The sequence below is a fragment of the Corvus hawaiiensis genome, chromosome 6, assembly GCF_020740725.1.
Source record: "Corvus hawaiiensis isolate bCorHaw1 chromosome 6, bCorHaw1.pri.cur, whole genome shotgun sequence".
Lineage (NCBI taxonomy): Eukaryota > Metazoa > Chordata > Aves > Passeriformes > Corvidae > Corvus > Corvus hawaiiensis.
This window is the reverse complement of record NC_063218.1, coordinates 33890910-33918041: the sequence shown is the minus strand read 5'-3', so window position 1 is coordinate 33918041 and position 27132 is coordinate 33890910. Positions and strand designations below refer to the sequence as shown.

At 43.3% G+C, this 27132-nt stretch overlaps 2 protein-coding genes across 2 annotated transcripts in view; one reads left to right on the top strand and one right to left on the bottom strand.

The window, feature by feature from the left end:
• Window positions 1-364: 364 nt before the first annotated feature.
• PIGH (phosphatidylinositol glycan anchor biosynthesis class H) lies at window positions 365-6548 on the bottom strand. Its single transcript, XM_048307395.1, has 4 exons — window positions 6354-6548; window positions 4259-4468; window positions 3544-3627; window positions 365-1425 (listed from the first exon to the last, which is right to left on the bottom strand). The coding sequence occupies exons 1-4, from the start codon at window positions 6531-6533 to the stop codon at window positions 1339-1341; spliced, it is 561 nt and encodes a 186-aa protein (XP_048163352.1). The 5' UTR covers window positions 6534-6548; the 3' UTR covers window positions 365-1338.
• Window positions 6549-9149: 2601 nt separating this feature from the next.
• ARG2 (arginase 2) overlaps window positions 9150-27132 on the top strand; it is a 20993-nt gene continuing 3010 nt past the window's right edge. The window contains exons 1-5 of the mRNA XM_048307391.1: window positions 9150-9285; window positions 9418-9490; window positions 22367-22544; window positions 23337-23496; window positions 26978-27072. Of these exons, the coding sequence (XP_048163348.1) occupies window positions 9169-9285; window positions 9418-9490; window positions 22367-22544; window positions 23337-23496; window positions 26978-27072 (623 nt within the window). The 5' untranslated portion in view covers window positions 9150-9168. The remainder of the gene's footprint in view (window positions 9286-9417; window positions 9491-22366; window positions 22545-23336; window positions 23497-26977; window positions 27073-27132) is intronic.

The window sequence follows — 27132 nt, the reverse complement described above, 5'->3', positions numbered from 1 at the left end:
CCAAGCTGCTGCCTTTCACTTGGACAATGAGAATACTTCCTGTGACATAAGCTAACCTCTATCTTTCAAACTTTGTGGCACCATGGAAAAAAACCCACAAATCCCCTTATTGCATGATGGTATGGTGCCAAGTGTTCATTTACAGATTTTGTGGACAATCACAGTACAGCACTGTATGCAAAATAAGCATGAATCCAGGCTCCTGCTGACTTGTGTGTTTTGCTCTTGTTTTGACACTTCAGTCGCCTCATTTATATTACTAAGGAATCATGGAATATAAAGAGAGAAAAATACTGGGTGTTACAGTAACTTGTAGCTTATCAACAAATAAGAATTTCCCAACCTTAAGTTACTACCAAGAGCATAGATCAATAAAACTTTATTCACATTGTCATTACCATCATTTTCAACAACACATATGCCTCATACTCTCAGAGTAACTGATGCGGCCTTTTAAATGCCACATCTTTTCCATGTCCTGTGTCAATAGGCTCTGCCCCATTCAGCAATGGGTTCACATTTTCCCATATTCCTTTTGCTACTTGAGTACTTACTTGAAACCATTCTTGTTGCCTTTGACATCCCTCAACTGATTTATCTCCAGCTGGGCTTTAGCTTTTCTACCTACATCTCCAACGGTGTAGCTGTATTCCTCCCAAGTTACCTGTCTCTAATTCCACCTTCTATCTACTTCCTTTTTGTGTTCGAGTTTTGCCAGGAGCAGCTTGCTCATCCATGCAGGCTTCCTGGCATTTCTACTTCACTTCCTGCTCATTGGGATGGATCGTTCTTGAGCTTAGAATAAATGATCCTTGACTATCAATCAGCTTTCTTGGACCCCTCTTCCCTCTAGGGCCCCATCCCATGGGATTCTTTCAAAGCAGATCCCTGAAGAGGTCAGTCTTTAGATCTCTTATGTTTATTTCATTAAACATAACTGAATGCAACAGTTTAATTTTCTGGTTTTGTCTTTCTGAAATTTTCCTGGGATCAGGAAGTTACCACCTGAGCCTGCACATCTGCTTTGGTATTCAGAGTGTATTTTTCAAACAAAGGGTTAAATAAAACCCAAAGAATGCATACTTATGGCAGTCCAGCCAAGGTTATTTTATAATTTTAGCATAATTTTCAGATGCATGAAAGAGTAAAAAATTGATGCATTTTCATGTCTCCCTTTGCCCTATTTCCCCATAATTATTTTCTGGACAGGCAAGAAAAAACCTTTTCTGTCTGAGCCTAAAAAGTTCTGCTCATGGGGCAGTTTTGCTTGCTTTTCCATGTGTCCCTCTGAGTCCTGCTGAAAGTTTGCTGCCTTTTTTTCAGCTATTTTATTCCACTTCATTGTGGAGCTGTCTTCCTCTGCTCCAGGATCTCTTGACAACTTCTGTACACTTCTATCAAGCAGTCCAGACGTGGCTTGGAGCTCTAGAAGGCAAACAACAGAGAATCAGGCTCTGCACTGGCCGTGAAACAGGTGGAAAGCTTGTAATTTCCCACTAGTGATACAGGCAGAGATAGGACTGGGCAGAGTTGACACCAAGCTATCAGGAGGGTGTATCTGTCAGGAATGCAACAGCCAGATACCTGTAACTGATCAGCTTCCTCACATAGTCTGTGGTGAATAGATTCCCCTTGTGTGTGTTCATTTAGAAGTAATCCATCAAACTCCAGGTGTCTGATGTGAGCTGGGGACAGAGGAATGCAAAGCCATTCCATAAGCCATACCTGCCCTGTGATGAAAAAATGCCAGTCCCTAAAGCTGTCAGGTCAGGACATGCAGCACCATTCTGCAGCTAGCCTGAATCACCAACGCAGAAATACTCCCCTTTCTCAGCTCACAGTTCACAGTGACAGCCTGGAAGAACATCCACCCCTCCCCACCTATCACCTTGTCTATTAGGCCATGCTCCCTCTAAGGAACAGCAAATTTCCATACACTGATCTGCCATCCTAGAAGATCTCCACTCTGAAAAATCTACCTTCAGGACATGGAATTTAGACACCTGACTCTACTGCCGACATAAGGACAACAGAAGGTTAACTGAAAGCATCAATTAATTTTACCCAAACAGTAAATAGTGGTCAATGATCTTTCATCAATTCTAACCTGGGAGCAGATTAAAACCAGCAAAGAGGTGAAAGTTTCTCAGTCCCACAGTCCCTATGATCCTATAACTTTTGAGCTCCCAAAACAGCATTACTGTGTAAAGTCCATCAAATGCCTCCTTGCAAGAGTTGCTTAAGAGAACAAAAGGTCAATTTCAGTGCAAAAGGGCTCCTGGGCTCAGTGATATGGGAAATTGTATTTTTGAAGGTTGACATAACAGAGGAACCCAGTGAAGGAGACACAATAAAGTTATTAATCATTGCTCCTTCAAAACTAAGTAACATACTAACTTGCATGTTAAAATAAGAATTACAGATAGGTACTGAATTTCAAAACAGAACAGTTCCATACCGCCTTTGCTGGTGGAGTCAACTCTACCAGTACTAAGGTACTTTCATGAAAATAAAACTGTTCAGAGTTGATAGAGAAGGGGAAAAAAAAAAAAAAGAAGCAATACAGATGCCAGGCAGACCCTCTGAAGCTGGAAAGGAACATATCTAACTAATATCAGGTACTTGAATGCAGCTATCTGGAATTTATTAGTTGTTGTTTTCCAACAAATCTACTTTTCCCATTGTCTATATGAGAAATAGCTAATTTATATTACTGTTACTAAACATCTTTACAATTGTGGGACTGAGTTAGCAGCAAGTATCAATGGAATAGCCTATTTATACTCCTAAGTATTTAGCTGAAGACTGACTGTATCCAGTCACAAACTGTATGCAGATTACAAAACAGTCACCAGCAGCAGGTGAATTAAGGACAGAGAGGGCTATACAGCTCAGAAGTCTAAGAATTGAGGTTATCTCTGTACTGCTTACCACCCCTCAAGGATCAGGGCATTGTTGTGTTAGGCACAAACACACACAAAGCAAATCCATTCCAAAAATGGGATTATGAACAGTCAGAACACGTTAGCAAGAGAAGAGAGAGGGGAGATGAGGTAACAGCAACACAAGTTATTATACATTAAGCAAATTGGTCGTGGCTTGTACTGTGATCTTTGTCAGCAGGTCAGGCAGGGGAAGTCATTCCAATGCCAAGGAGGTTTTATGAGAACTTTTGGCACACAGAGTTGAGAGAAAAATCAACTGCAGCACCATGCCAGAGTCATGGTGGTAACCCTGAGCACAGGACTGCACAGAAAGCTCACAAGTCCTCAGTACCCTCTGGAAGCCTAAGACTTTTAGTTCATGCTAACTCCTGGCAGGGTTCAGATTGACACAACTCCCTGTTCTTTGAATGGAGAGCAAATGAAAAACCCATCTCTAGTATGTAGTTCTGTGAGACTTCAAATACCACCCACCCTGACAGCATAGCCAGGGAAAGGCAACTGTCATCATCTACCTGTAGTGGAATAAAGATATGCTAACACAACTGGTGCACACACAGAGACCACAATCTCGATTTCTCCACCACTCAGTCAAACTCACCTGAAAGAGTGGCACAACCTCAGATACTCCCTGAGGATCATCAGGGTCCTGGAGGAGGATACACAGGTAGTAGATAACTTTTTGCTACAAGACAAACAGACAAACATCACTGGAGTATAAAAATGCTACCAAACTGCCTGGAGTTAGCACAGGAACAGGATCTGTTTGAACTCACTGGGCTGAAGGCAAATCCTGCCAGGTCACAGTCAAGTCCACAAATTTGTATTGATAGCTTTCACTCAATAAGGAAATAATTTTACCTGTTTTTTTTCTATTAAGTTTTTAACCTGAAAAGAACACATACATGCTGAAAGGGTAAGGTCTGCTTTTCTACAGGAGCTTTGCAAAAAACCCTGGCAATAGGAGAAATCACCATTTGTGTTGTCTTAGCTTCTCATCTCCACCTTGACTACATATGGAGCTGGGCATCAGGATTTGTAAGAACAGCATAACACAAAGAACTAAACCCACTAGCTCAAAGTCAGGGGCATTACCTAAGGAATGGATTTGGCCTTTTCAGGTTATTTGTTCCATTTGAGTTCTCCTTTAAAGGAGAGAGGTGAGAGACTAAGGAGAAAAATCTGAAATAAAGCTCCTGATGTCAGTAAAGCTACGGATGGGGCTGTGTTTAATTGCTCTGGTAAATCATGCTCATGAAAATACACTGGATGTGAGTGTGCCCACAGACACAGGAATACAGACTGTGTATGATTACCATATGGATGGCTTCATTGATAACCACATCCTTCACTTGACCCATCTCAATGAAGGTTGTGCTCTCTTTCCCTGAGGCATAGGACGAAGTCACCTGAATGCCAAGGGAGCCGATGACCAACAGGGATTCCTGGTCAATCTTCACGAAGTGCAGGTATATGATGAGGCCAATCAGTGTGATGAAGATGGCAGCAGAAAGCACCATGCTGTTCTGTAATGCAACCAAGCAAAGGCAGAGCTCTGGTCTTATCATTACTTTAACACGGCTTTAGAGAAAGTAAAATTGCACAGCAAATTGTATATTAAAGCTACACTTGCAAAGCATTTTTACTTAGGTAGAGTCCTTTTATTCACCTGGCTGGCTGATACATATGTAGTGAGATTTAAATCAGTCTTTGCAGTATGGACTAAAAGAATTGGGAACCAAAACTGAAAACTGCAAGAAAATTCTATTCCCTTCCAAGTTCAGTGCAGAAATCTCAACCCAAACAAGCCAGTTATATCAATGACAGTGTACTATATCAGCTTCTATAAAGATGATGTCACTGACAAAGAAGTGTTGTGAAATGTTTACTAGAACCAAGCATGGATTCTCAGAGCGGAAGAACCCTCCCTCAGGATAAACACTGGCCTGGTGGTTTTCCTATTACAAGCTGCCAGTCTAAACTTGTTCAGACCTCACCCTCTTCTTGCCTTAAATACCAATCCAAAGAAAATTTGCTTTCTCCTGTACTTTGCTTAAGGACCAATGTATTTTGCATGCTGCAATCCTGGGGTTGCTGTTACATTTTAATATATAACTGATGAAACTATAGTCACCAGTAAGTCATCTGAAGACCTGGTAATAAAATAAATTCTAAAGGTCCACAACCTACAACCTATTTCTGGGACATGTTTTAGAGAACTCCAGGCCACATACCCATGAATCAAAGTTATAACTGACACCTCCTAGAGAGCCAGAACTACACAGCCCTACCACTCAAGCTGGGCCCCGTACCACCATGTGAGCTGAAGAAGCCATGGCTTCAGAAAGTATACAGGACTTCTCCAAAAGTTTCTTATCAAGAAAAAAAAAAAAAAAAAACCAGTCATGAAGCACAGACACTGAAATCCACAGAAGGAGAGAGTCACTTTCAAACCTGATTTCCTGGCAAAAAAAAAGAACTGCAGTCACTTCCATGTAGGCTGCAAGAGCATGTGTAAAGGCAAGCAGGAGGGCAGTGGGTGGTAACCACTGGCTAAGGTGTATGCTTTCATAAAAAATGAAACTCAAACATGACCATCTTTTCCTATCTGACTCCTGAGAACTGACTCATGCTGCAACCTCTATCTTCATTTCTCAGGAAAGATTACTGAAAAACATTGATGCGCAACAGTCAAAGCATGAGTCACAGTGACCAGCTTCTTTGGTCAAGCTACTGACTTCAGTCTGGACATAACTGGTCTGGGTCCAGTTTTTGATAAATCCAAAAGCATTAGTTTTGATATCAGCAGCTTTTGAAATCAGTACTGCAAACAAACATCTTTCTGCCTCAGCTATGAACTGTGATGACATTCATGGTGCAGTGCTCTCTTGAGTCACTCAGAAAAATTCCTTTTGGGGATTAACAATCATTTACCTTCTTCAATTCCTCCTTTATTCCAGATTCTCACAACCCATCTCTTCAAGTGAGCACGTGTTATTTGGACTCACAAGCATGTGCCAGACATCACTCAGCACCCAGACATACATCTACCGTACCTGTCAAGAGGCTACAAACCAACAGAGGCACCCGAGAAGCCACCAGGGGCAAGCAGGTGGCAGCCCGCGGCCCTCAGGCTGGCACAGCTCTCCCTTTGCCACCACACACCCATGAGCTCGGCGTTCCCGGGGCGCGGGGGATGCCCCGGAGTGGTGCTGAGGCCTTCCCACGGGCTCCGGCCGCCCTCCATGCCCCGCTCGCCGCTAGCCAAGGCTGCTCCGGGGACACGCGCGGCCACCCAGCCCGCGGGACTCCCCTGAGCGCCCCGGCGCGACAGCGGGACGAGGGCTGAGGGGCGCAGCCGGCGCCGGGCCCGAGCGGCGGAGGGCCCGAGGGCGGCGGCGGGGCCGGTACCTCGCTGAGCGCGAAGAGCCCGTAGGCCGCCAGCCAGACGGCGGAGGTGGCGGCGCTGAGCGAGCGCAGCTGCAGGCGGGGGCCGCGCACCGCCAGCTCCCGGCAGGACGCGCTGTGCTGGCGGCGCCGCAGCGCGATCGGCGCCCCCGAGGCCGAGCGGAACCCGCGCTCCTCCGCCATGCCGGGCAGGCGGGGCCCGTCTCGCCGGGCGCACCTCCCTCCCGGCCCCCGGCGGGAGGAGCCTGAGTCGCGGGGAGGCTCCGCAGGCACTGCCCGCTCCCTCCTGGCCGCCTGCTGGGCCATGCCGGCGCCCGCTCTGTCCCCAGGGCGCTGCTGCTGCTCGGTTGTCTCGCTTGGTTGTACCTCGCCAGGCGTCTTTCCTTAATCCCGATGACATCAGCGCTTTCTGCCGTTAGCACATGTTGATAATTCATTGCTTGCTTCCTCTGTTTATGGAGTATCAGTTTTAAAAGGCACAGGGTTTAGTGGTGCTGTATGTGTCTCTTGCCGTGATGAAGAGACAGGTTTTCATAGAATCATAGAATGTTAAGGGGTTGGAATGAACCTTAAAGATCATCTGGTTTAAACCACCTACTGTGGACAAGCACACCTCACACTAGACCAGGTTGCTCAAGGCCTTATCCAACCTTGCTTTGAACACTGTGTTGGGGCATCCACAACCCCTCTGGGCAACCTGGTCCAGTATCTCACCACCCTCAAAGTAAAAATTTTCTGATATCTAACCTAAATTTCCCCTCTTTCCATTATTCCTTGTCCTATCACTACAATTCCTGACGAAAAGTCCCTTCTCTGGCTTCCCAGAAGGCCCCCTTAAGCTATTGGCAGGTTGCTAAGTGTTCTCCATGCAACCTGCTCTTCTCCAGAAGAAGCTATTGGCAGGTTGCTAAGTGTTCTCCATGCAACCTGCTCTTCTCTTTTCCCTCTTTGTCTTTACCATTTGCAACTACATAAATGTGTTTTCTTGTCTTTGCCATGCTTAGCTACAAGCTCTTTTGATTTTTTTTTCTCGAGGTTTAAAGCAGGGTTTTCTGGTCCCTCAACATGTAAGTACATGATAAATTGGAGACTTGGCTTCGCATACAGAGACTTAATAAGTCTTTGCATTGTGTTCTCTTCAATGCATTCTAGTCACTAATTTGTGTGACTTACCTGGCAGTAATATAAAGCTACAGCTCTGTGACTTCCAAACTGCCGTCCTGATTCCTTCGGCTTTTCTATTATTTCCCTTATCCCCGCAGTTTTCAAGGGAGTGTTAGCTTTAACTGCAGGTGCCATCTTTCTGCGAGCAATTTACTCCATTCATGGCATCTTCAGAGCTCTTGGGTGGATACTATATATACATAAACTTGTTAACTTGCTAACACAGGGGCAGCAAAGGAGTCTTGAGGGATGTGAAAAACCAAGGGGCATTGGAGAATCACTGCCGAGGTCTTTGCTTTGCCTGGAGGAGTGGTGATGGCTGCCATCCATGAGAAGTCTCATTCAGCATGTCCAGGATCTCACTATGACACAAGAGACCAGGTGGAGGGTTGGGCTGGAGAACTGAAGAGGAAAGGTGAGCTGGCCTGGAGGGGAAAAAAGTAATAGCCAACAATGAACTGCAGAAATGGAGAAGAAAATATTGAAGTTCAAAAGAGTGTGAAAGAAGTTCATAGATGGAATGAAAGTGGAAAAAACCCAGTAAATTGAAAACAGTGTGACAGGTTTTTTAAAGAGGGAAGAAAGATTTGAAATGGCATGTGAGAAGGACTAAAGTAAAAAAACAGGAGTTATGACAGCTGGTATGACAGCTTCGGAGGTGGGGACAGGGAGATGGGGGAAAAAAAATCAGAGTAGCGGGTAGAAGAGGTAAAAGCAGTGTGAACAGTGATGTCAGTAACAGGAGGGAAAAGAAACATGAGCTCCTGGAGGAGTGGTAACAATAATTCACATTAACAAGACATGGGGAGTTACTGAGAGACAGAGACAGGAGGAGAACTTGGAAATCTTAAGAGGAAAAAGCAAAACTATGCTTGGATTTCTTTGTGTGTGTCACTAGCAAGTCTCTGTTTAACCATGGTTGCACCCTGTCATCTCATGGACTGTCAGCCATTCTTTCAAGCTTGTACGTAAAGACTGCACATTTGACAGTGGGAGTCCTGCTGTCTTTTCACAGCTGGTAAAGGTGGGGACTTTTCACTCATTTTTAAATAATTTGTTAATCGTCCTTCAAATGCGCCTCGAATAGGAACAGCCGGAGACATGAGAATCGTCTCAGGCCACGACGCTCCGAGATCAATATTCGAGGCAGGTGCTGGAGCGGTGGCTCTTCAATGCTTTATCAAGGTCATCAGATGAGGAGCGTCACGCGTTTTTCTTCAGTAGAGCCACGGAGCCGCGTTCCTGCACGGAGGCTCCCGGGAGCTCAGTATGGCCAGCCAGGGAGCCCGGCTGAGAGGCGCCGCTTGTTCCCCGAGCCCCGCCCGTGCCGCTGCCTCCGGCCCCGCTCCCACAGCGGCCGCCCTCGCCGCGCGGGAGGTGCGGAGGGAGGGAGGCGGCGGAGGGGCGCGGCCCGGCGGGGCCCGGCAGCCGAGCCCGCAGCGGGGCGAGGCGGCCGCAGTGGAAAAACCCCGGCGGCGCGCGGGGGGAGCGGGGCGGGGCCGCGCGCGGGGGGGCGGGACACACCTCCGTGCGCGCGCGCTGCCGTTGGCCGGGCCGCGCGGGGGCGCGGGGGGCGGGGCCGCGGCGCGCGGGGGGCGGCGCGGAGCCCTCAAGAGAGCGGGGCGCGGGCGGCGCGCGGCAGCATCGCCCCGCCATGGCCCTGCGCGGGCCCCTCGCCCGCCTGCTCCGCGCTCAGCCCGACGCGGCGCTCCGGCTGCACAGGCGGGCGCACTCCGTGGCGCTGGTGGGAGCCCCGCTCTCCAGGGGCCAGGTGGGCATCGCGGCGGGCGCCGGCTGCCGCGGCCGCCCGGCTCCCCTTCCCCCGGCGGGGCTCGCATACCTGGCTGCGGGCAGCGCTGTCTGACGCGTCCCCCCCCCCCCCCCCCCCCTCTTTGTCTTGCAGAAACAGCGGGGAGTGGACCACGGTCCCGCTACCCTCCGTGCCGCGGGGCTGGTGGAGCGACTGGCCGGGCTCGGTGAGCACAGCGCGGCGGGGGTGGCGCCGGGGGCTGCGGGGCTGCCCGCATCGCCCCCCTCTCCTCTCGGGGCACCGTGACTCAGCCGCTCGCTGCGGGTGGGGGGAGATGCGTCCTGCCGCCAGTGGCTCACGGACCGCACCGTGCCCTGGCGCCGGCGATGCCCGCAGCTTTGCGGCGTCGTCGGGAAGGAGAGGCTTGTCGCATTCCGCACCGGGAGGAGCCGCACCGGGCCCTGCGGGGTCCCCGGAACAAAGAGCGGCTGGTGGTCCCGGCTCCCCCGCCGCGATGCGCTCCGGCTGCCCAGGAACAGCGGGACGCACCGCGAGCCGCCTGCCCTGGCACGGCGAGCGCTTCTCCGGCGCATGGAGCGTGTGCTGTTCCCGTGGTGACTCCCGGAGAGCCGGGGAAGCGAGAGGCTGTTTGGAACGTTTGGGCGCTGTGTGCGCTCAGGGCATCCAGACAAGTAACTGTGATCCTCGGGTTCTCACACAGTACGGGCTTTGCATTTTTTTTTTTTCTCCGTTTTCTTTCCGTGTACGTTAGCAGCTTGTTCCTAAAGCCTTCAGGTGATGAAATTCAGAATTTTGCAGAGAAGCCCTCAGTTTTGTGTAGAGGTCTTGTCTGAAGTCTTGCTTCGAAAACGCTTGCAAGTACCACCCTGTGAATGGGCTGTTTCTGGTCTTTTTGTGCATGCAAACCCATGCACTTAATTATGTGCACTCACATCTATTACTTCTACAAGCTGAGACCTGCCGAAAGCTGTATCACAGTTACTAGAAACAGGGCACGAGGGAGAGAAACTTGTAAAGCTAAACTCTGTCTTGGAGAAACTTTAATCTAAAAAGTGTTACTGAAAACGGTGTGATGAGGATGGATTGCAGGGCTGGACCACAGAAAGAACCAATATGTGCTCCCTGGGTGGTTAGTGTCAGTGGAGTTTAGATGCATACAGAGATAATTGTCTAATAACCCTCTAGCAATTTTATTCTGAATTGTAAGAACTCTTCAAAACAGAACCAATTGTTCTGTGCATCCCTGTAGGCTTATCCTGCATATCTTATGATTCACAAGCTGAAAAGTCCCAGTTTGCAACCAAATGAGTAGGTATTCTTTTCCTTTCTTGTTTTGAGCAAAGTACAGACACTTTCCATGCTTGGCAATATTTGAATTCTAGTGAACGTGATCTATAACCTCAGCAAATGTGGAAGTGGGCATCTAAAAGAGGTTCTTTGTACTGGAATAGTTACTGAACCTAAAGTTTATTTGAAACTAACAAATTTCTAGGTTTGAAAGGAAGATGCTATTCTAAATAAGACTGTAGGCAGCAGATTATTTTGTATCAGTAATAGAATTTTATACTGGAAGGCTTGGGGTTCTCTTTCAAGTGGTTCAGAGCTAATGTTTGTAAGAATTCTTTGAAGAAAACCCCAAACCCACAAAACCCCACAAAATTAAAAACTAGGAGAAAAAAACCCTCTCATTTGCCTGACACAAGCTCACTTCAACAGGGGCTTGTAGAAGGCAGAAAGAAAGGGGAATTCAAGCCCTTTCTGGATTCCAGTATCAAAATGTTATGGGGATAGAAATGAAGCAAGCGAAACTAAATTTAAAAAAATCCTTTCACTGTTTAGCTTCTTACAGGTTGTTTACTCATTAACCAGTAATGCATGTGGAGCTGTTTCTTGCTGTTCCCTTACAATTTTTAGAGGCTCTGGAATTTCTTCCTTCTGCAGTTGCAATTTCCTATTGTTGGCATGTTCTTCCACTGGGGTAGGGTTGGTTTGTTTTTTAAGGTGGTGTTGATGTCTGCAGTCCTTTTAAGAAGAGGTTCTGCTGTGAGGGTCCATCCTGAAAGGATGACAGTCACCAGCACACACAGAGGAGTGGTTTACAGTGCAAAGACAATTTGCTTGAGGGGAGGGTGGTAGATGGAGGAGGATGCTGCCACGTAGCCTTTTGTACTGTACACATTTGTTGTAAATTGAAACAAACAATTTTTTTTAATGTGTGGGCTGCTTATTTTTCTTCCCTGGGATGCCAGGATAGCTTTGGCTGCAGTACTATTATAATAGTGCCATTACTTGAAGTCCTGTGGTATGCTGAACTGGCAGTAAAACTTTAGCTGCTTCCTTTGTCTTTCTAACACTATGAATTTTCTTCTCATACTTTTAAGAAGGCCACAGTATGAATGGAGCCACAGTATGATTCTCATTATTAATTTGGATATTCTATTTATCTGTTTTATTACAAGAGTTAATAATTTTCCTGGGGTCTTGATTGTTTTCCAGGAACAGGCAAATTATACTGCAGCAGACCAGGTTTTTCCTTTAAAAAGAAATGACATTTGTCTAAGGTACAGTGTTTCTTGATCTGTATTGTCCAGTTCTGAGGCATTTGTGACAATAGGATCTGTGTATGTGGGTGCATGTAGAAAGTGTTTGTTACATGCCTCCATTGCCTGCTTGGATATGAAAGAATGCTACAAACTTGATTTTTTTCTTGTCATTACAAGTTTGAAAATGGGTATGAGGCCAAATGTGGAATGATGCTTCCCACTACAAGAGTGAGGATGGATTCTGGGCCATCTAAAGAAGTACAGATGGGGGAAAGAGGTATTATTCCCCTGTATTAACAGTAACTCTGAAAATTGCTCTCACCTTCTTTCAAGTGGAAGAGATTTCTGGTGATCAGACTCTTCTGTTTGTCTGAAATTTTAAAGTTTGCTTTATTCATTTTCCATTTGTAATTCAAGTTCGACTCAACCTGTATAAAATGAAGGTGCTCTGGAGGGCCCTCTTAAAGGTAGCATTTGGGTAGTAAGATGCATGTACTATGTTTGTTTGTTACTTTGAGTATGAAGCAGCCACATGTGTGCCTGATTTAATGACTTCTGTTGACAGTGCTCCAGCCATATCAGAAAGTGAGAACACTAAATCTTTATTTCCACTTTTTGCATTGTTTTGCACTTTGCTTTCACTGGCTGTTGTATTTGGGTGGGAATTTTATTGTTCCTTTGACCCTATCCTAATTTCTGTTCTTCCGTAGTCCTATTGCAGTGTTCTGAGGTGCTATTCCAATTTCTATTTTTGGGGGGGCATCTCTCCCTTGAAAGATACTGTGACCATGCCTCCAGGGTATGGTAACTTCTTGGCTGCTTCGAGTAATGACTGCCTGTGAACGGCTCATTTACACTTAGGCTGAAATCCGAGGAGGGAGCACAGAGGCAGATGTTATTGCTAGTCTGTACCAGACTGTCAGAGATGAATCTGAACCACCAATTTGACTCTGCTTCCCCTTGTTAGAAGCAGAGAGAACACTTTCACCTTTTGGTAGTATCTCAAGGTATACTCAGGGTTACTGTAGCAGGAGTCCATCTCCCAAGCCAAAAGCAGCGAGTGTGCAAGTCTAGCAGGAGTAAATTAAAATATAACTGACTCTGCCTGTGGGGTTTTTATTCACCTTGGCAATGTTTGTCTTTTGGCTTTGCTTCTTCTCCTAAGGAAAACTAAACTATTACCACCTTAAAGGACATCTTTCCAAAGAAGTTAAAGTGCTATGTGAAAACAGAGACCCATAACTCCTTGGTATGGAGGAGAAAAGGGTGCAAAGTGTGTAGGGCTGTGTATTGCTCTAATAGTAAACAGAAATCGGTGCAATATGTGGAGGCTTTTGGATTTTTGTTGGGTAGGAGTGGGGAAGATAGGTGACAGATTAATTTGGCCTAAGCTATAGAAAGTGCAAAGTATGTAGTATTTTAAAGTGAGAATTTCTTAGGCCTCGCCTGTTGGCTATAGATTAGGCAGAGAATCTGATCAAACTCCAATCCAGAGTTTTGCCTAGTCCTCTCTCTTGAGGAGAGAAAGGCCTTACTCAGTTTAATACTGAATAGATAGCTGTTGTATCTTACAGTAGCCTTTGAGGTGACTTAGAGTTCCTCTGCTGTTGCTAGCATGGAAACAACTTTCGTGTAAGATTTCTTCCCAAGTGCTCATTCTTGTATGTTGATTGTTGAATTAATTTTTTTTGGTCTTTATTTAGAACTGGCTGCAGCTGGGTTGCTGAGCTTAGTCAGGCTTGGATTTGGGTTACTGTAGAATTGATTAGCAAAGTTTGGATCTGAGTTGCTGGCTTGACAAGCTGGTGCACTGTGGAGACATGGCTTACACACAGAGTAGAACTATATTTGTCAGAGAGAATGAGCATCATATCGCCATTCTTCTGTTTGACCGGAAAGAAGTTCCTCAGTAACAGGTTTCATGAGGTCAGTGGAGTGACTCAGAAAGGAGTAACCTCCTCTAAAAGAGGCGTGGAGCTGTTAATCCCCATGTCTCTGGAGTTTCGCTCCTGCTTTGCCCAAAACCATTGGACTCCTATTGACATCTGCTGCCAAAAATAGCAATTCAACTTTGCTGTCTCACCAAGATAGCTCATATGGTTAGTATCAGTCTTAATAAATCATGAGGCAGCTGCTTCTACATATCATCTTTTTCCACCTAAATCTTCTTCAGTAAAGAGTTTAGGAGGAAGATAAACAGGTTTTTAGTTATGCACCAATTATGCATAAATAAGTATAGGTGCTGAGATTCAGCTGATGTGGACTGGCAAGAGGGACAGCTGCATTGTTGGGAAAATAATTTTCATCAATCCATCCAGTAAATGTGTTTAAAGAGTTGCCTGTATCCCTGGAGAATTTGACAAACCATTCTGCTTGCCCTGTAGTTGAATTAAAATTGGATTTACATGTTAGAAACAAGATCTGTCAGGAATGGATTCTTGAATTCTTGGATTAGATTCTACCTTAGTTTTGCACTAGCTTTGACCTCAGTTGTTTCTCTTCAAAACTCAGTATTTTAAACTTGTAAAGACATTAGTAGAACCAGTCAAATATCTCTAATGTCTAGAATTCCAATAAAGTCTAAATTTGTTGTATAGATAACATCAAGATCTGGCTTTTTTTGACTCATGTTTTCTGCTATTGATAAAGTTGAAGTGGGAGACAGGAAAAATTCTAAATAACTCCTGGCATTTAAGCAGCATGTTGTTTAGTTAGATCTCTGCATTGGTGAGGTAAGAAATGCTACTGCTCATGTTTTTTTTTATTTCTGATCACATCTGGTGCTAGTATTGTCAAAGGTAAATATTCATTTGCTAGGAACATTCTCAGGAAAAAAATCAGTTTGGATATAGCATAAAGAGGTCAGACTAACAGCTAATTCTTCTTCCCTACAAAGCAGAAATAGGAATGCATTTTTCACCCAGGCACACCCTCTTCCCCCTTTTCCCCTGAAACAGAATGGGTAACTGGCAGTCCTCTTCTCTTTCCTTTCCCTTAGACACAAGCATGCCCAAACAATTCTGTTTAATAATAGCAGTAAAACATACTTATGTAGTACTGCAACTTATTTCTGGAACTAGACTTAATTAACTCTTTTTATTTATACAGAGGTAGATAAAGATCCAAGAGACTCTGCTATTCTTGTTTACCTCTCAAATGTGGATTAACCATGATTGGTTACCTTCAGAGATCAGTGGTTTGTCAAAAATCAAAGCGCAGCCAAAGGGGCTGATTGTAACTGGCATTTGCAAGGAGTCTTTGAAATTATGCCCGTTGTCAGAATGCATCAAGGGCAAGTACTGCTCCACTCCGTGAGGGAAGGCAGCCAGGAAGTGGCTCTGATGACCTGGCAGGCAGAAGGAGCCTTGCTGGGGTTTTGGAGGAGGGCTGTTTGAGGAGGCCTCCACTGAGGCTGTCTTTAGGTTGCCTCTTCCAACAGACCTCACTGGCTATCTTGCCTTGAGCAGGGGAGGCTAAGCTCCCCTGGGGGAGTGGGCTCTGCTGTGCACAACTGTGCTCAGCAGTTGTGGTTTATCCTTTGGAATGTTGTACCTTCGATATTTGCATGATTACAAGTAGCCTTGAAGTTAGGAGAAAAATGCCAACACTGAAAACATACAGAGTCAGAGCAGCCCTTGCAGTCAGTTTGTTCTGATAGTCTCTTCCCTTCCCCATGCTCATAGAGTATACAATCTGCTTGGTTTTGCTTTGGAATGAAAAGCTTTGTGTCAGTCATTGATTTGATATTTGTTTTTCCCTCTCCCATTTGGCTGGTGCATACTCAAGGTTGCACAGTATGAATTGGCTTTAAAAGAAACTTGGTGAATTTGGGGTAAATGTCACTTGGTGCTTTAACTGTAATTGTCCTGTGTGTCAGTTTAGTTTAAATACCCTTAAAACTAAAGCTATGCTGATGAAGATCAGGAAAACCTGATTTGAATTGATTATTTCTTCCTAATCTTTAAATGAAAGGAGACTAGATTCAAGGACCAATGAACAGAGCTCTTGGGGGCTTTGTATTTTTTTTGGTTTTATAGTGATACCCTTCATCCTAGATATTATTATTATAAAATTAGTTTTAATACATAACTTACCTGAATTTTTGCACCTATATAATTCTCTCTGGATTGCAGTAAATTTAGATCACATCCTGGTTTATTTTTTTACTATGAATGCTGTTGAAGCAGTGGAGTTACTAGGGGGAGGCACAAAGTGAGATGACAGAGGGGAAACTTAGGAAATGAGTTGGGTTTTGATCTGCTTTACAGAGCACATGATCTATTACTGCTTTCTCATTTGAAACTTTAATCCCATATCTTGTTGTGGACTCTCAAGACCAAGATACCTATGGCAAGTATATGCTTATATGAATATGGTATGGAGGACTGGTTTTGGATGAAAGGTGGAAATTTCTGTTGTAACACCACCTGCTGAAAAGCAGGGAATGAAGCACTGAAGTTTAATACAAACCCCCCCCCAAACCAACAACCCACCAGATTTTTCATTTGTATATGAAGTGGTCAGATGTTAGTTTCTTGCAGCTGGTAAGAGGAAGAGAACTTCAGCAATCTCTAATATATTCTGGTCTCCCTTCCTCTCAAGTGTTACGTGTCTGGGTTAACTAATAGAATAACTGCTTACTTCTGTAACAATCTAAAGCACAAGGTGCTTGTTGTTGAGGAAAGCTCTTTTGGCATTATGATTCCTTACGGCTGTAAGCACCCCACTGTTATTAGGAACTGTGTCTGGGTTAAGCTTATTTGCAGGGTTTGTTGGTGGTGTGGCAGATGCAATAGCTACACCCTTCTCTCTGATGCAAGCCACAGTGCAAATGTTTCCCAACACCTGATACTGATGTTTTTGAAGACCTCATAAGGTCAAGTGCACTGAATTTCATAAGAGATTAAAGTTATAAGCAGTTTTCAAAGGGAAATGAGGTGGCTGCTCGATTTGGGGTTGGAAAAATACATTTTGGCTCACTTTATGCAAGGGACATCTTGACTACAGACTTGGGGAGCAGTTGGAATTGGGTTTGCTTGTTGCTTTTGTAGGAGATTAAGCTTTTAAAATATGTACAGCTATAGAAACTTTGTCTTAAATCAGACCTTTCAAAATTTCAAATAAAAGGATAGGAATTGCTCAAACAAGAACTTGCCTTTTAGGAAGTGAAATTTTAGAGTGGACACAGAAATCTACTGAGTCATCAAATACCTGTATCCAGTAGAAGATTTCTTCCAGCAGACACCTACTCAGTTTAAAGAGAAGTAGATGCTGTGTAATGAACTTCCAAGCAAGAGGGTTATGATTAAATTAGGCTGCTGAAGTCTGTCTCTTGCAGTGGGAATCTTGCTAGCCTAATTTCCTATTAATATAAAATGAAAGTATGTGCTTTGTTCGTGTAGCTGTAACACACACACACATGCTCAGGATAATTCTGGAGGGTTAAAACTGTCTTTAAAAAAAAAGCTTCAGTATGCACTGGTCATCATGAATTGAATCATTTGTTTGCTGTTGTGTAACATTTTGACAGTGTCTCTGAGAAAGGATTACAAAACCCCCACCATAAGCCAATGGGTTTATACTGAAAAGAAGGAGGGTGACTTGGTTTCATTCATGGGAAGTAAAATGTTAAGTTTGCCTATAAACGTTGTTCATAATAGTCATTGCATCCCAAAAAGCCTTTCTGTGTCTGCGGTGATTTAGTAAATGGTGCTACAATCTGAGAAAACAGTTTACAGGAATGATGTTTTCACATGAGCAGCTTTATATAACATAGTATGAAATAAGGTCTAGTAACTGTGGGATTTCCAGATTCTTTTGACAGTAGTTCACCCAGAAGAGGATTTATTTTCCCACTAGGAATTCTTTTCCATTTAGGATTTCTCTTTTTTAATGTCCAGTTCACAAATACCCAGCGTAAACCAGCAGTGTTGAGAGATCAGTTCTATCCCATATTCCATGTGCTTTGGTTCCGATTCCCGTTTGCTGCCTCGGAGAACTGTTATATTTATTATGCGAGTGTCCATTGGGCAATGTCAGCAAACAGCTTGGGTTTGGAAAGCTGAATCTCCCACTATCAGTTTGCTGCTTCTGTTGCTGGTGCAATTTCCGAGTAGAGGAGGATGGGGGGGAGGCTTTCCCTGCTGCTGCCCAGATTTTTCCAGTTAAATGCCACCTGACATGAGCTGCCTGTTTTTACAGAAGAAAATTCTCTAGATCTGTGCAGGGAAATTATTGTAGTAACTGCTGGCTACCTGTGTGTATTTTGCTTATGATAGGAAGTGAACTTCAGCCATGTCATACAGCTGGCTAAAAGGCATCTTATGTCCCAGTTATAAGCATCACTGAGTTGAGCCTCAGTGATACATTGCTTGTTTGAAAAGGCATGCAGAACTGTTTGCTCAACTATGTTCTTAATTTTTATTTATTTATTTATTATTTTTAAGCCTAAGGCTCCTAAGTAGGAAAAATGTGGATTTGTTCTACCTGATACAAGTAAGGTTCTGGCTGTGCAGGCTGGATAAATGACAGCTGTCCATCCCCTGGTCTGCAGTTTGAATGCCTCTGTGATCTTTCCCTAACCTGGTCCGGTCAAAAGAAGTTAACCTGGGAATGATCTACTATGCAAACTATTTCAAGCTAATCTATTAATTTTTTGGCTGAAATATGCCCACAGGCACCTCTGTTGATGACAGTCAGAGGGGGGGCACTGAACACTGAGGATTGCACTGTAGATGCTGCCTTTCCACGCTGGTCATTCATTCTGACAGGACTGTTGTGCGTATGCACATTTTAGTTATGTAACTATACTGTGTGTTCATACTCAGATTGACACCTTTATCTCCCTTGTATCTCTTTCAAGCTTCTGTAACAGATTATTCAGGCCTGCTTTTTTGTTTTCCTCACTTCAAAAAGGGATCTCCTTTTGAGCTAGAGTGTTGGTGGAGCTGACCTGTATGTTGGATATTATAAATTTCCTGCACTGTTGATAATTGACTAATGAATCAAACATCATATATTGTTCATTTGAATATAATTTCTGTTAGAGCTTGAAAGTGTAAACAAAAGACTCTTGATCACATTTAATTTCATATTCTTTAGTTACTAGCAAAATGTCTATGGTGTTTACTCCGGCACTTATGGTTATGTTTCAGTTAAAAAAACTTTAACCCTGGCTAGACCTGATCTTCTTCACTGACAAATCGTGTGGATGCTGTGCTTTCTAATGAATGTAAGGAAGCTGGCTTTCCTATCTGCCCATAGCTTTTTCTACCTTTCAGAACTTGAATCTATTGTCATTTAAAAGGCCCCATATAGTCTTCATGTTAACTTTCTGTGCTGATTTAAAAAGCTGTTTTGTTTGTATTAGTACCTTAAAAAACAAAGTATTATTATCTATATAAAATAAAGTGTGTCCCAACTACCAAAGAAAGTAAGTGGATATTGCTTGGTGAGGTAGATTATAAAATCTTTCACTAATGGCCAAATAACAGCAAAATCCACCAGACTGCACTGCAGTACAGCATGTCTATCCATTGAGCAATTTCTGTGCACAAAATAATGTAGATGAGAGAGCTTTGATTTAAGAAATAAACTTAAATCTATGTGCAAGCAGGCAGATGAAATGGAAAATAGTTCAGGTCTTTTAGACTAATAGCTACTATAAATAGAAGCTATGTCAAATTATTAAAGTAGTTATTGATGTACTAAACTGTTTTTCTTTGTTCAGTAACATTAAGACAAATGTGCATGTTGATTTCATCTCTAGTATCTGGTCAAACTGAAAAACTGTGTGTACACATGCGTATACACTTCCCACACTTTGGGATACATGGCGTATCTAGGTACTGTGAATTTCTTTCTCTGTGTACTGTCTATTCTCTAAGCTTTCCCTTTGCCCTAAGGTCATTTAATCCTAGTTTTCAAAATACTAGGCACAGTTAAAAGAAATAATAGTAAGAGAAGATATTAACGTTTGAGTATTGGATTAGCGTGTACTTCTGAGATGAACTGTATCTTAATCAGCTAGCCTTTGGATAGCTGGCTGAAAAACATTCCTTATCAACCTGAGAAACTTGAGCTGTCCTCTGCAAGCACATAAAAACAGTGGGCCTAGAGACAAGGGATGCACAAAGCTGAGAAAAGAAACTGCTACAACATTCATGAAGCCTATCTGAACTTTAGAAGATGGTAACAAAAAGTGAAGGCATCTATTACCTTTAACAGACATTAGGCTTTTCTATGAAAATAATTAAGAGGGAATTATGAGTACCACATGTTCAAAAAGTGGACAAGATCGCAGAATTCTGGACCGCAAAAGTGTTAAGCTGTATAAACCTGATGTGATCCTAAGAAACAAATGGGATTTTTTACTCAGAAGCTGAACCAAGTCTTTTAGCCCTACAATGGGAACTTGGAGGAGGGCAGGGTAAAGCAGAAATTATTGAACACTTGCTACTTCTCTAAATACACTTGCTAGAATCTACTATGTGTGGCCTGCCTTGAACCTGGAGAATTTTAACTGATTCCTTCAAGTGCAGTGAAAGATGGCATGTTTAGATCTGTTTTATACTGATCTGAAGGTGGAGCTTTGTCATAGAATTAAAGGAAGTTGTTTTTCATTCTTTAATGGGTAAAAGTACTGTTATGTGCTTGCATGTCCTGTAGGAGAGAACAACACTTAACTTGTAGTCCTTTCTTCCACTACACTCTGTAATGTGTTAGTCACTGCACATGGCTCCCAACTGCAGATTTATTCCCCACAGATGTCAGAGGTATTAGATCAAAGATATTATTCCCTTTTACAAGAATCTCCAAAAGGTCTTGATACCCATTGAAGTCTTACTTCCAAAACTTGTCTCCCAGGCATGCTCATGTACTTTCATCAAACTTTGAAATGCTGGACTGGGTAGCAGTGTGTGTATGTGGGAGAAGTAGCCTTGTAGGATGATACAAATAAAAAAATAAACTTTTAACCTTTACTGAACATCTTGGAATTCACAACTTTTTTCTGCTTCTGCACAGCAGCAGCATAAAACAGAGGGTAGAAAATATAGTGGTCACACAGAGATCAGATAGATAGCACATTCAAATCTGAACAAAATAGGCTTGAAACTCCAGAGCCTTCATCCTGTTGCTTAATTAGGTAATGTCTACAGGAGGAAAAAAATGCTGTTGGGTACTGGTGTTGCCTTCTGAAAAGCAGGGAGTGGTGTGTCATGGTCCTGCTTACTGCTTTGAGTCACTGCAAATAATGTGTTTTCTCAATGAGTTGTTGAGACATTTATTCAGTCGTTCGTTGAGTAGCTGTGCTCAGCTGACATTTGCAAATACCCCAGCATCTGCCCAGCTGTGTCCCTGCTATAAAATGTGTGCTTGCCAACTTCCCAGCACCGAATCTGCACAAGTGACTCAATAACTTTCCTTCATTCATTTCACCTATCAAAACTCCTTTTAAAGTTATAAAAGTCATGTATCTCTCAACTATGCTTTTGTGCAATATCCACCAAGCAAATTCACAGAGCCAGTTTCCTAGACATTAAACTAATGGCTTACTGGAAATTAAGCGGGAACCCAGAGCCCCAAATAGGCTGTTTCTTCATGTTGACTTGCCTTAAATTTTTAAATTGCCCCATTAAGCACAGAATGGCTGAAGGGAAAATGTCAAGCTCTGGCCTGGATGCTTTGAACTGCAAACAGACTAGTGATTCTGAGGAGCAAACAGGACAGGCATGACTGGTATTCAGGATGGTCTTATTAAGGCACTACTGGTGTAGCTGTAAATACCTTGGGGCCTTTACTGCCCTCATCAGAGCCTGCAGTGAAAGGCCTGTCTCAAACTGAGTCTCTGAAAGGCTGAGTTTTACACCCAGAATGTTCTCAGACTTCAACAGCCACTCAAGCTGTAACTGGCAATGAAAGGATCTCAAAAGAGCTTAGGGATCAAGGTCCCAGAATTAAAATGCCTTCTAGAGTATCTTGTGTTGAGAAAATGGACAGATTCTCCTAAGAAAGCACTAGTGAATCCTCCATAGAGTTGCCTGGAAGTACTGTAAAAAAATTATATTATTGGTAACTTGGCACTTTTGTGCCTGGATTTTTGGAGGCCTTGAAAATGTAAAATAACTGTTGGGACTTAGGTATAGGTAGTGAAATGTGTAGTTCTAGACATGTTTGAGCAATTGAGCTAATTTGAGGCTGTATGCAATCTGTCTAAATGGGAAGGAAGATGGCAATACAGGCTGTAATTTTTAATGTTAAAATTTATCATTAAATAATTATAAAAATTTCAAACTTTCTAAGTGACTTTATGATTGGCATGGCTCATTGCTAAATTAAAGCTGTCTTAAGCTTAAGCTAGTAATGTTGTCTTAAACTTTCTAATTTGTAATGCTGTGACAGTTTGCATCCCATGCAAATAGTCAAGTGGATCCGTTCCTTTCCCATTGTTCCTTTCATACTTGCCCAACTGATTTTGCACATTTCCCTGGGAAGCTATTTAAATAAGTCACTTTCTCCTTTTGTTGCTGTGTTCCCAGGATGCCAAGTGCACGACTTTGGAGATTTGAATTTCACTCAAGTTCCCAACGATGAACTGTACAACAACCTGATTTTATACCCGCGGTCAGTGGGCTTGGCCAGCCAGGTGCTGGCTGATGCAGTGAGCAGAGCAGTAGCTGCCGGACACAGATGTGTGACTTTAGGAGGTGATCACAGGTGAGCTGACCTAAAAATAATTAATGGTTCATGCTGCAGGCTGACACTTGGGAGTGCAAGAATTTAATTTTAAAAAAAGGGGGACTGGGGGAACAACTCAGGGTCATTTCCTGGCAATACCTTAGGGAGGAGCTTTTAGGGTGGAGCATAGAAGACAGCTACAAGAACCTGACCTCCTAAGAGAGTACTGCTTAGTTCCAGACTGGTTTGTGATCTGTAGACACACAAATGAGGTTTCCTGTTTGGGAAAGTTTATGTCATCAGGTTCCTTAAAACGAACTGCTCAGTTTCTTTATTGCTGAATGTTTAGTGACGTGTCTCTTTCGCCTGTCACCTCTTAGGATGGGGTTGTAATGCCTACACACAGACAATTTTGCAATAGATCTTACAACATGAATATTTTTCCTCTTTTTAACTAACCTTTGGTCTGAGAATTGGTTCAAAAAGATAGGGCATGTAAGAAGGAATTGTGGGGGAAGGTGTCATGAGTAGAATAATAAAAGGGTTTTTTAGAGCGTTTGTATCTAGAGCAGGTGAAGATTAAGTGTGTGGGAAGGGTGACAGAAGAGACAGCAGAGCACTCTGGCTTATCTGTCACTATAGGCCTGTAGAGTTACTCTTGGAATCACGGCAGCAGCATGCCATGCAGTTTGTATGGGATGCTCCCTTTACTGTCACAGATGTCTGATGTGTGGAAATGTAACATGGGTGAAGCTGCAGAGACTTCCCATTGTCCTTGTAGTGGTTCTGAAGGAGAAATGGTGACTAAAGACTTTGCTACTGTACTTCCAGCTTGGCACTTGGTTCTGTTAGTGGCCATGCACGGCAGTGCCCACACCTCGGAGTGATCTGGGTGGATGCACATGCTGATATCAACACGCCTCTCACAACTCAGTCTGGAAGCCTCCATGGACAACCTCTCTCATTCCTCCTGAGGGAGCTTCAAGATAAAGTGAGTATCCTGATTGCAGTTATCCTACATAGCAAACTCAGAGCATTGTATCGATGATGTGAGGTACTTTCTTACCTGCTGCAAATGCAGACCTTTTCTATCAGAATACAAGGAAAAATATGTATTATTGTGTGTGTACATGTGCACATGCACACATGCATACAAGTGCCACAAACACATATAAACACAGATACAGGCACACTTAGAAACACAAATGAGGAAAAGCTTTCGTGTTTGCACCTTCGTGGGCTGCAGAGCGAGCCAGGGTTCCCACCTGCTGCACACAGCAGCTGGCTGTGGTGCTGCTCCTGCCTCAGGAGCAGGGTTGTTGGTGAGGCTGGGCAATGGCAGCACTGCTACCAATGGAGCAGGAACCTCCCCCTGGCCCAGCCTGTGAGAGCCGAGCTGAGCTCACCTCCAGGAACAGCTGGTTCCTGCATACCTTGCATGCTGCTTCTGCTTAGTTTGGCTCTTCCATGTTTTGACAACCTTGGGGCCTGACAGGGGCTGTTCCTGCATAATCTCTCCTAACTGGCTGCTCTGGCATTGGCTCCACTGCAAATATTACAAATCAGAACAGCTGTAACTGCTTGCAGTGAGCTTTTAAAGAGAGAGCCTTTGTCTTGGAAAGAGGTCAAATTATCAAAGAGTGCTGTTTCCTGGGGCACATGGAATGAGCATGCCCCATTTGTGCTGCTGTCAAGATGCTAAACAGTGGGTTGACCTAAGGCCTACGTACCCTTCCTGGCTCAGCTGTGGGCTGTCACCCTCTACAGGGACCTGCAGCACCTGTGCAGTGAACAGCCGGGGCCTCTGCAGCAGGAACCGGGATACAAAAATCTGCTTCTGCTGAAGCTTAGGCTGGAGAGTGGGAGCAGGATCAGTAACTGCATCTTGAGAATGGATGCTGGAGCTGCAGAAAACCTGACTGTTTTATTCTGGCACTCTGCATTGCTAGTTATTACTCTTAAATTTCTCATTTCTCTCTGATAAATGTGGAGATGCTGTGTTGCTGGAAATATGCCCTTTCCAAGCAAGAACAAGTATGTTTAAATCTGTATGGCTACTGAAGATACCACTGCATCACTTTCTGTTAAGCATGGCAATACTGCAGTCATCTCATAAAGCTCTTCTGCTTTTTCTCCTGCAAATTCTTTTGAATGATTTCCATCCACAAGTCAATAGAATAAATTGGTGCTTTTACATACTTTACTCTTTCTAGTCATTCTTATGTGATCCCTCCAAACATGTTAGAATTCCCAAATTAATGCAAAGCTATTGGGGCTTTTTGGAACAGCCTCAGAACATGAAAAGGTTACTATAAAAGGTTATGGTATTTCTACTTTTTTTGTCCGTAAGTTAAAGGGGGTGATTTTTTTTTCTTTTTGACAACTGTACATACTTTCCCAGGAGACGTAAGAGAAAATGTTGTGAATTTTAGAGCTCACCTAAGGTGAACGGTTTATGGCTTGGTGGGAACAGAACAAAACCTAAGTTCTTTGATAGCTGAGGAAGGAGGAGATGTTAGTGTGCTGGGTTCCAGTTCCTGAGCAGCATAGAAAAGCAGTAATCTTTTTTAAACTTTTTTTTTTTTTCATGCTAAAAGAATACTGTAAGCTTTCTGGGGTCAGTGGGGGAGCAGGCCTCTCTTGCCAGCAGCAGTAGCAAAGAAAAAATAAGATTAGGCTATGCTAAGTGACACTGGCATGGTGCTGGGTATGGGATCTTGTCCCAAGCCCACCTCAATTCCAGCAGTCAGGATGCCTGTGCAGAAGCAGCTGACACAAGGCCTGGCTGTGCAGATGCACTCACTCAGCAGGCTTTGCTTACCCTATTGTATTCCTGTTTAGAGGGGGGAAAACCAACATGAGTGCTGCTGGTACCACAAGGCTTCTACAACACTGTGAATTTTTTAAGAGTTCTTTAGCTGTAGTAGCAGAATGTGCCTTTGACAGTAGTTTTTCTGGCTAATACCCCTCTGACTCTCTGGAGTGAACCATGATGTGTGCACAAGTGCACATGGCTGACCCTCTTACTCTCATCCAGGTCAGCAGTTGAGTTGACAACAGGACAAATTATTTATTATCCTTTCCTGACTGCTTCAGGGCTCCTGGAACCATCCAAACTCACAAGCTGCTATTAATACCTTCCCATGAGAATGCCTGCACCTCTGGCTCTACTGTCAGCCACTCCTTTTTCATTGTAACAAAGCAAAGAACCTGCCAAAGGCAGTTAATACATTTAATTTTATTTTACAAACAAAGAGCTGTAATTGAAATTGCAGTATTAAATCTACTGAATCATTGATACTAGAGAGTATCTGACAATATTATCATTACCATGCTCAGTTTATGGTGTGGTGATGGGTTTTGCAGAATTCATTTCTGAAACCTGAGTTATTTTTCCTAGTGGTCTCCAATTCATTTATCCCTCTTCTTAATTTATGACTGGAGAAGTTTCAGGTCATTGTCCTAGAGTAACAAATACTTTTATAATCTGTGCTAATTTAACCCAATGAAATGGGTAAAATGTAATGACATATAGCTATGGGTGTGTTAACCTTTAAAAACATTCAACTAACTAGAATATAATTAGTAACTGAGAAGTCTAAGAGGGAAACAAAACCTTCTAGCTGCTTGACAGCTGTGTTGGCTGTAGCCATTTTCAGAGCTGGGAGAAGAAGAGAAATTTGAGTTAATTTAAATCACTCTTAAAATCAGTAGATGTTACTAACTGCATGATTTTATAATTCCATACCATGACTATTTAATTACCAAAGCTGAAAATTGTGACCTCATCTTTCAGTTGCTGTCTTAGACCTACTCCAATTCTGCATTAAAAGCCAGCATGATGTAGCCCACTGTGGAGGCCCAACTTCTTCCCTGCTTTTTTCTCCTCTTTTCTTTTTTGTTTTTTTTCAACTTCCCACTTCGAATTTATCCATCTTTATTACTGTTTCTGTAAGTTTGCGTGATTTTGGTAGGTTTCCTAAAAACAGGTGCCTTGGTTTTCATTCTTCCACTTAAGCATCATGTACTGGCTAAGTTACAGAGCACCACCATTAAGTGCCCTGTGTAAGTGATCTACATCTGGGACTTTATCATTCCTCCTTACACTCACTGATGCAAATTACCTATTGCTTGTGGATTTGGGCTTTTATTCCTCCTCCTCTTCAAACTGGAAAATGTAGACGAATTAAAAGCTTCATCCATTAACATTCAACTCAGATAAAGTCGTATCACTTTACCTGAGTTGAACGTAGGAATGAAGGTAAGGACTGATTACATCAGCCAAACCTTCAAGTGCAGAAGTTTCTCTGTTTAGAGAGAGAGAAAGGATGTTATAAATCAATACAAAGTTTTCAGGGAAGCATTAAATAGTGTTTTGTTATTTATATATATATATATATATATATATATATATATATATGTAAAATGTCATATGTCATTAACCTGACCTAATACCAAACCTTTGCTTGCAGGTACCACAAGTTCCTGGCTTTTCCTGGCTAAAGCCCTGCCTTTCAGCATCTGATATTGTGTACATTGGTTTGAGGGATGTGGATCCTGCTGAGTAGTAAGTTGGTTCGGATTAACCAATTTTTGTAAAGGCTGAAATAATGAGCTTGAAATCATG

Coding starts and splice junctions, on each gene's coding strand:
- PIGH (XM_048307395.1), bottom strand. CDS start 6,533: ATGGCGGAGGAGCGCGGGTTCCGCTCGGCCTCGGGGGCGCCGATCGCG. Junction 3,628..4,258: donor TCAATGAAGCCATCCATATG/GTAATCATACAC, acceptor TTTGTCTTGTAG/CAAAAAGTTATCTACTACCT. Junction 1,426..3,543: donor AGGTTGTGCCACTCTTTCAG/GTGAGTTTGACT, acceptor TTTGCCTTCTAG/AGCTCCAAGCCACGTCTGGA.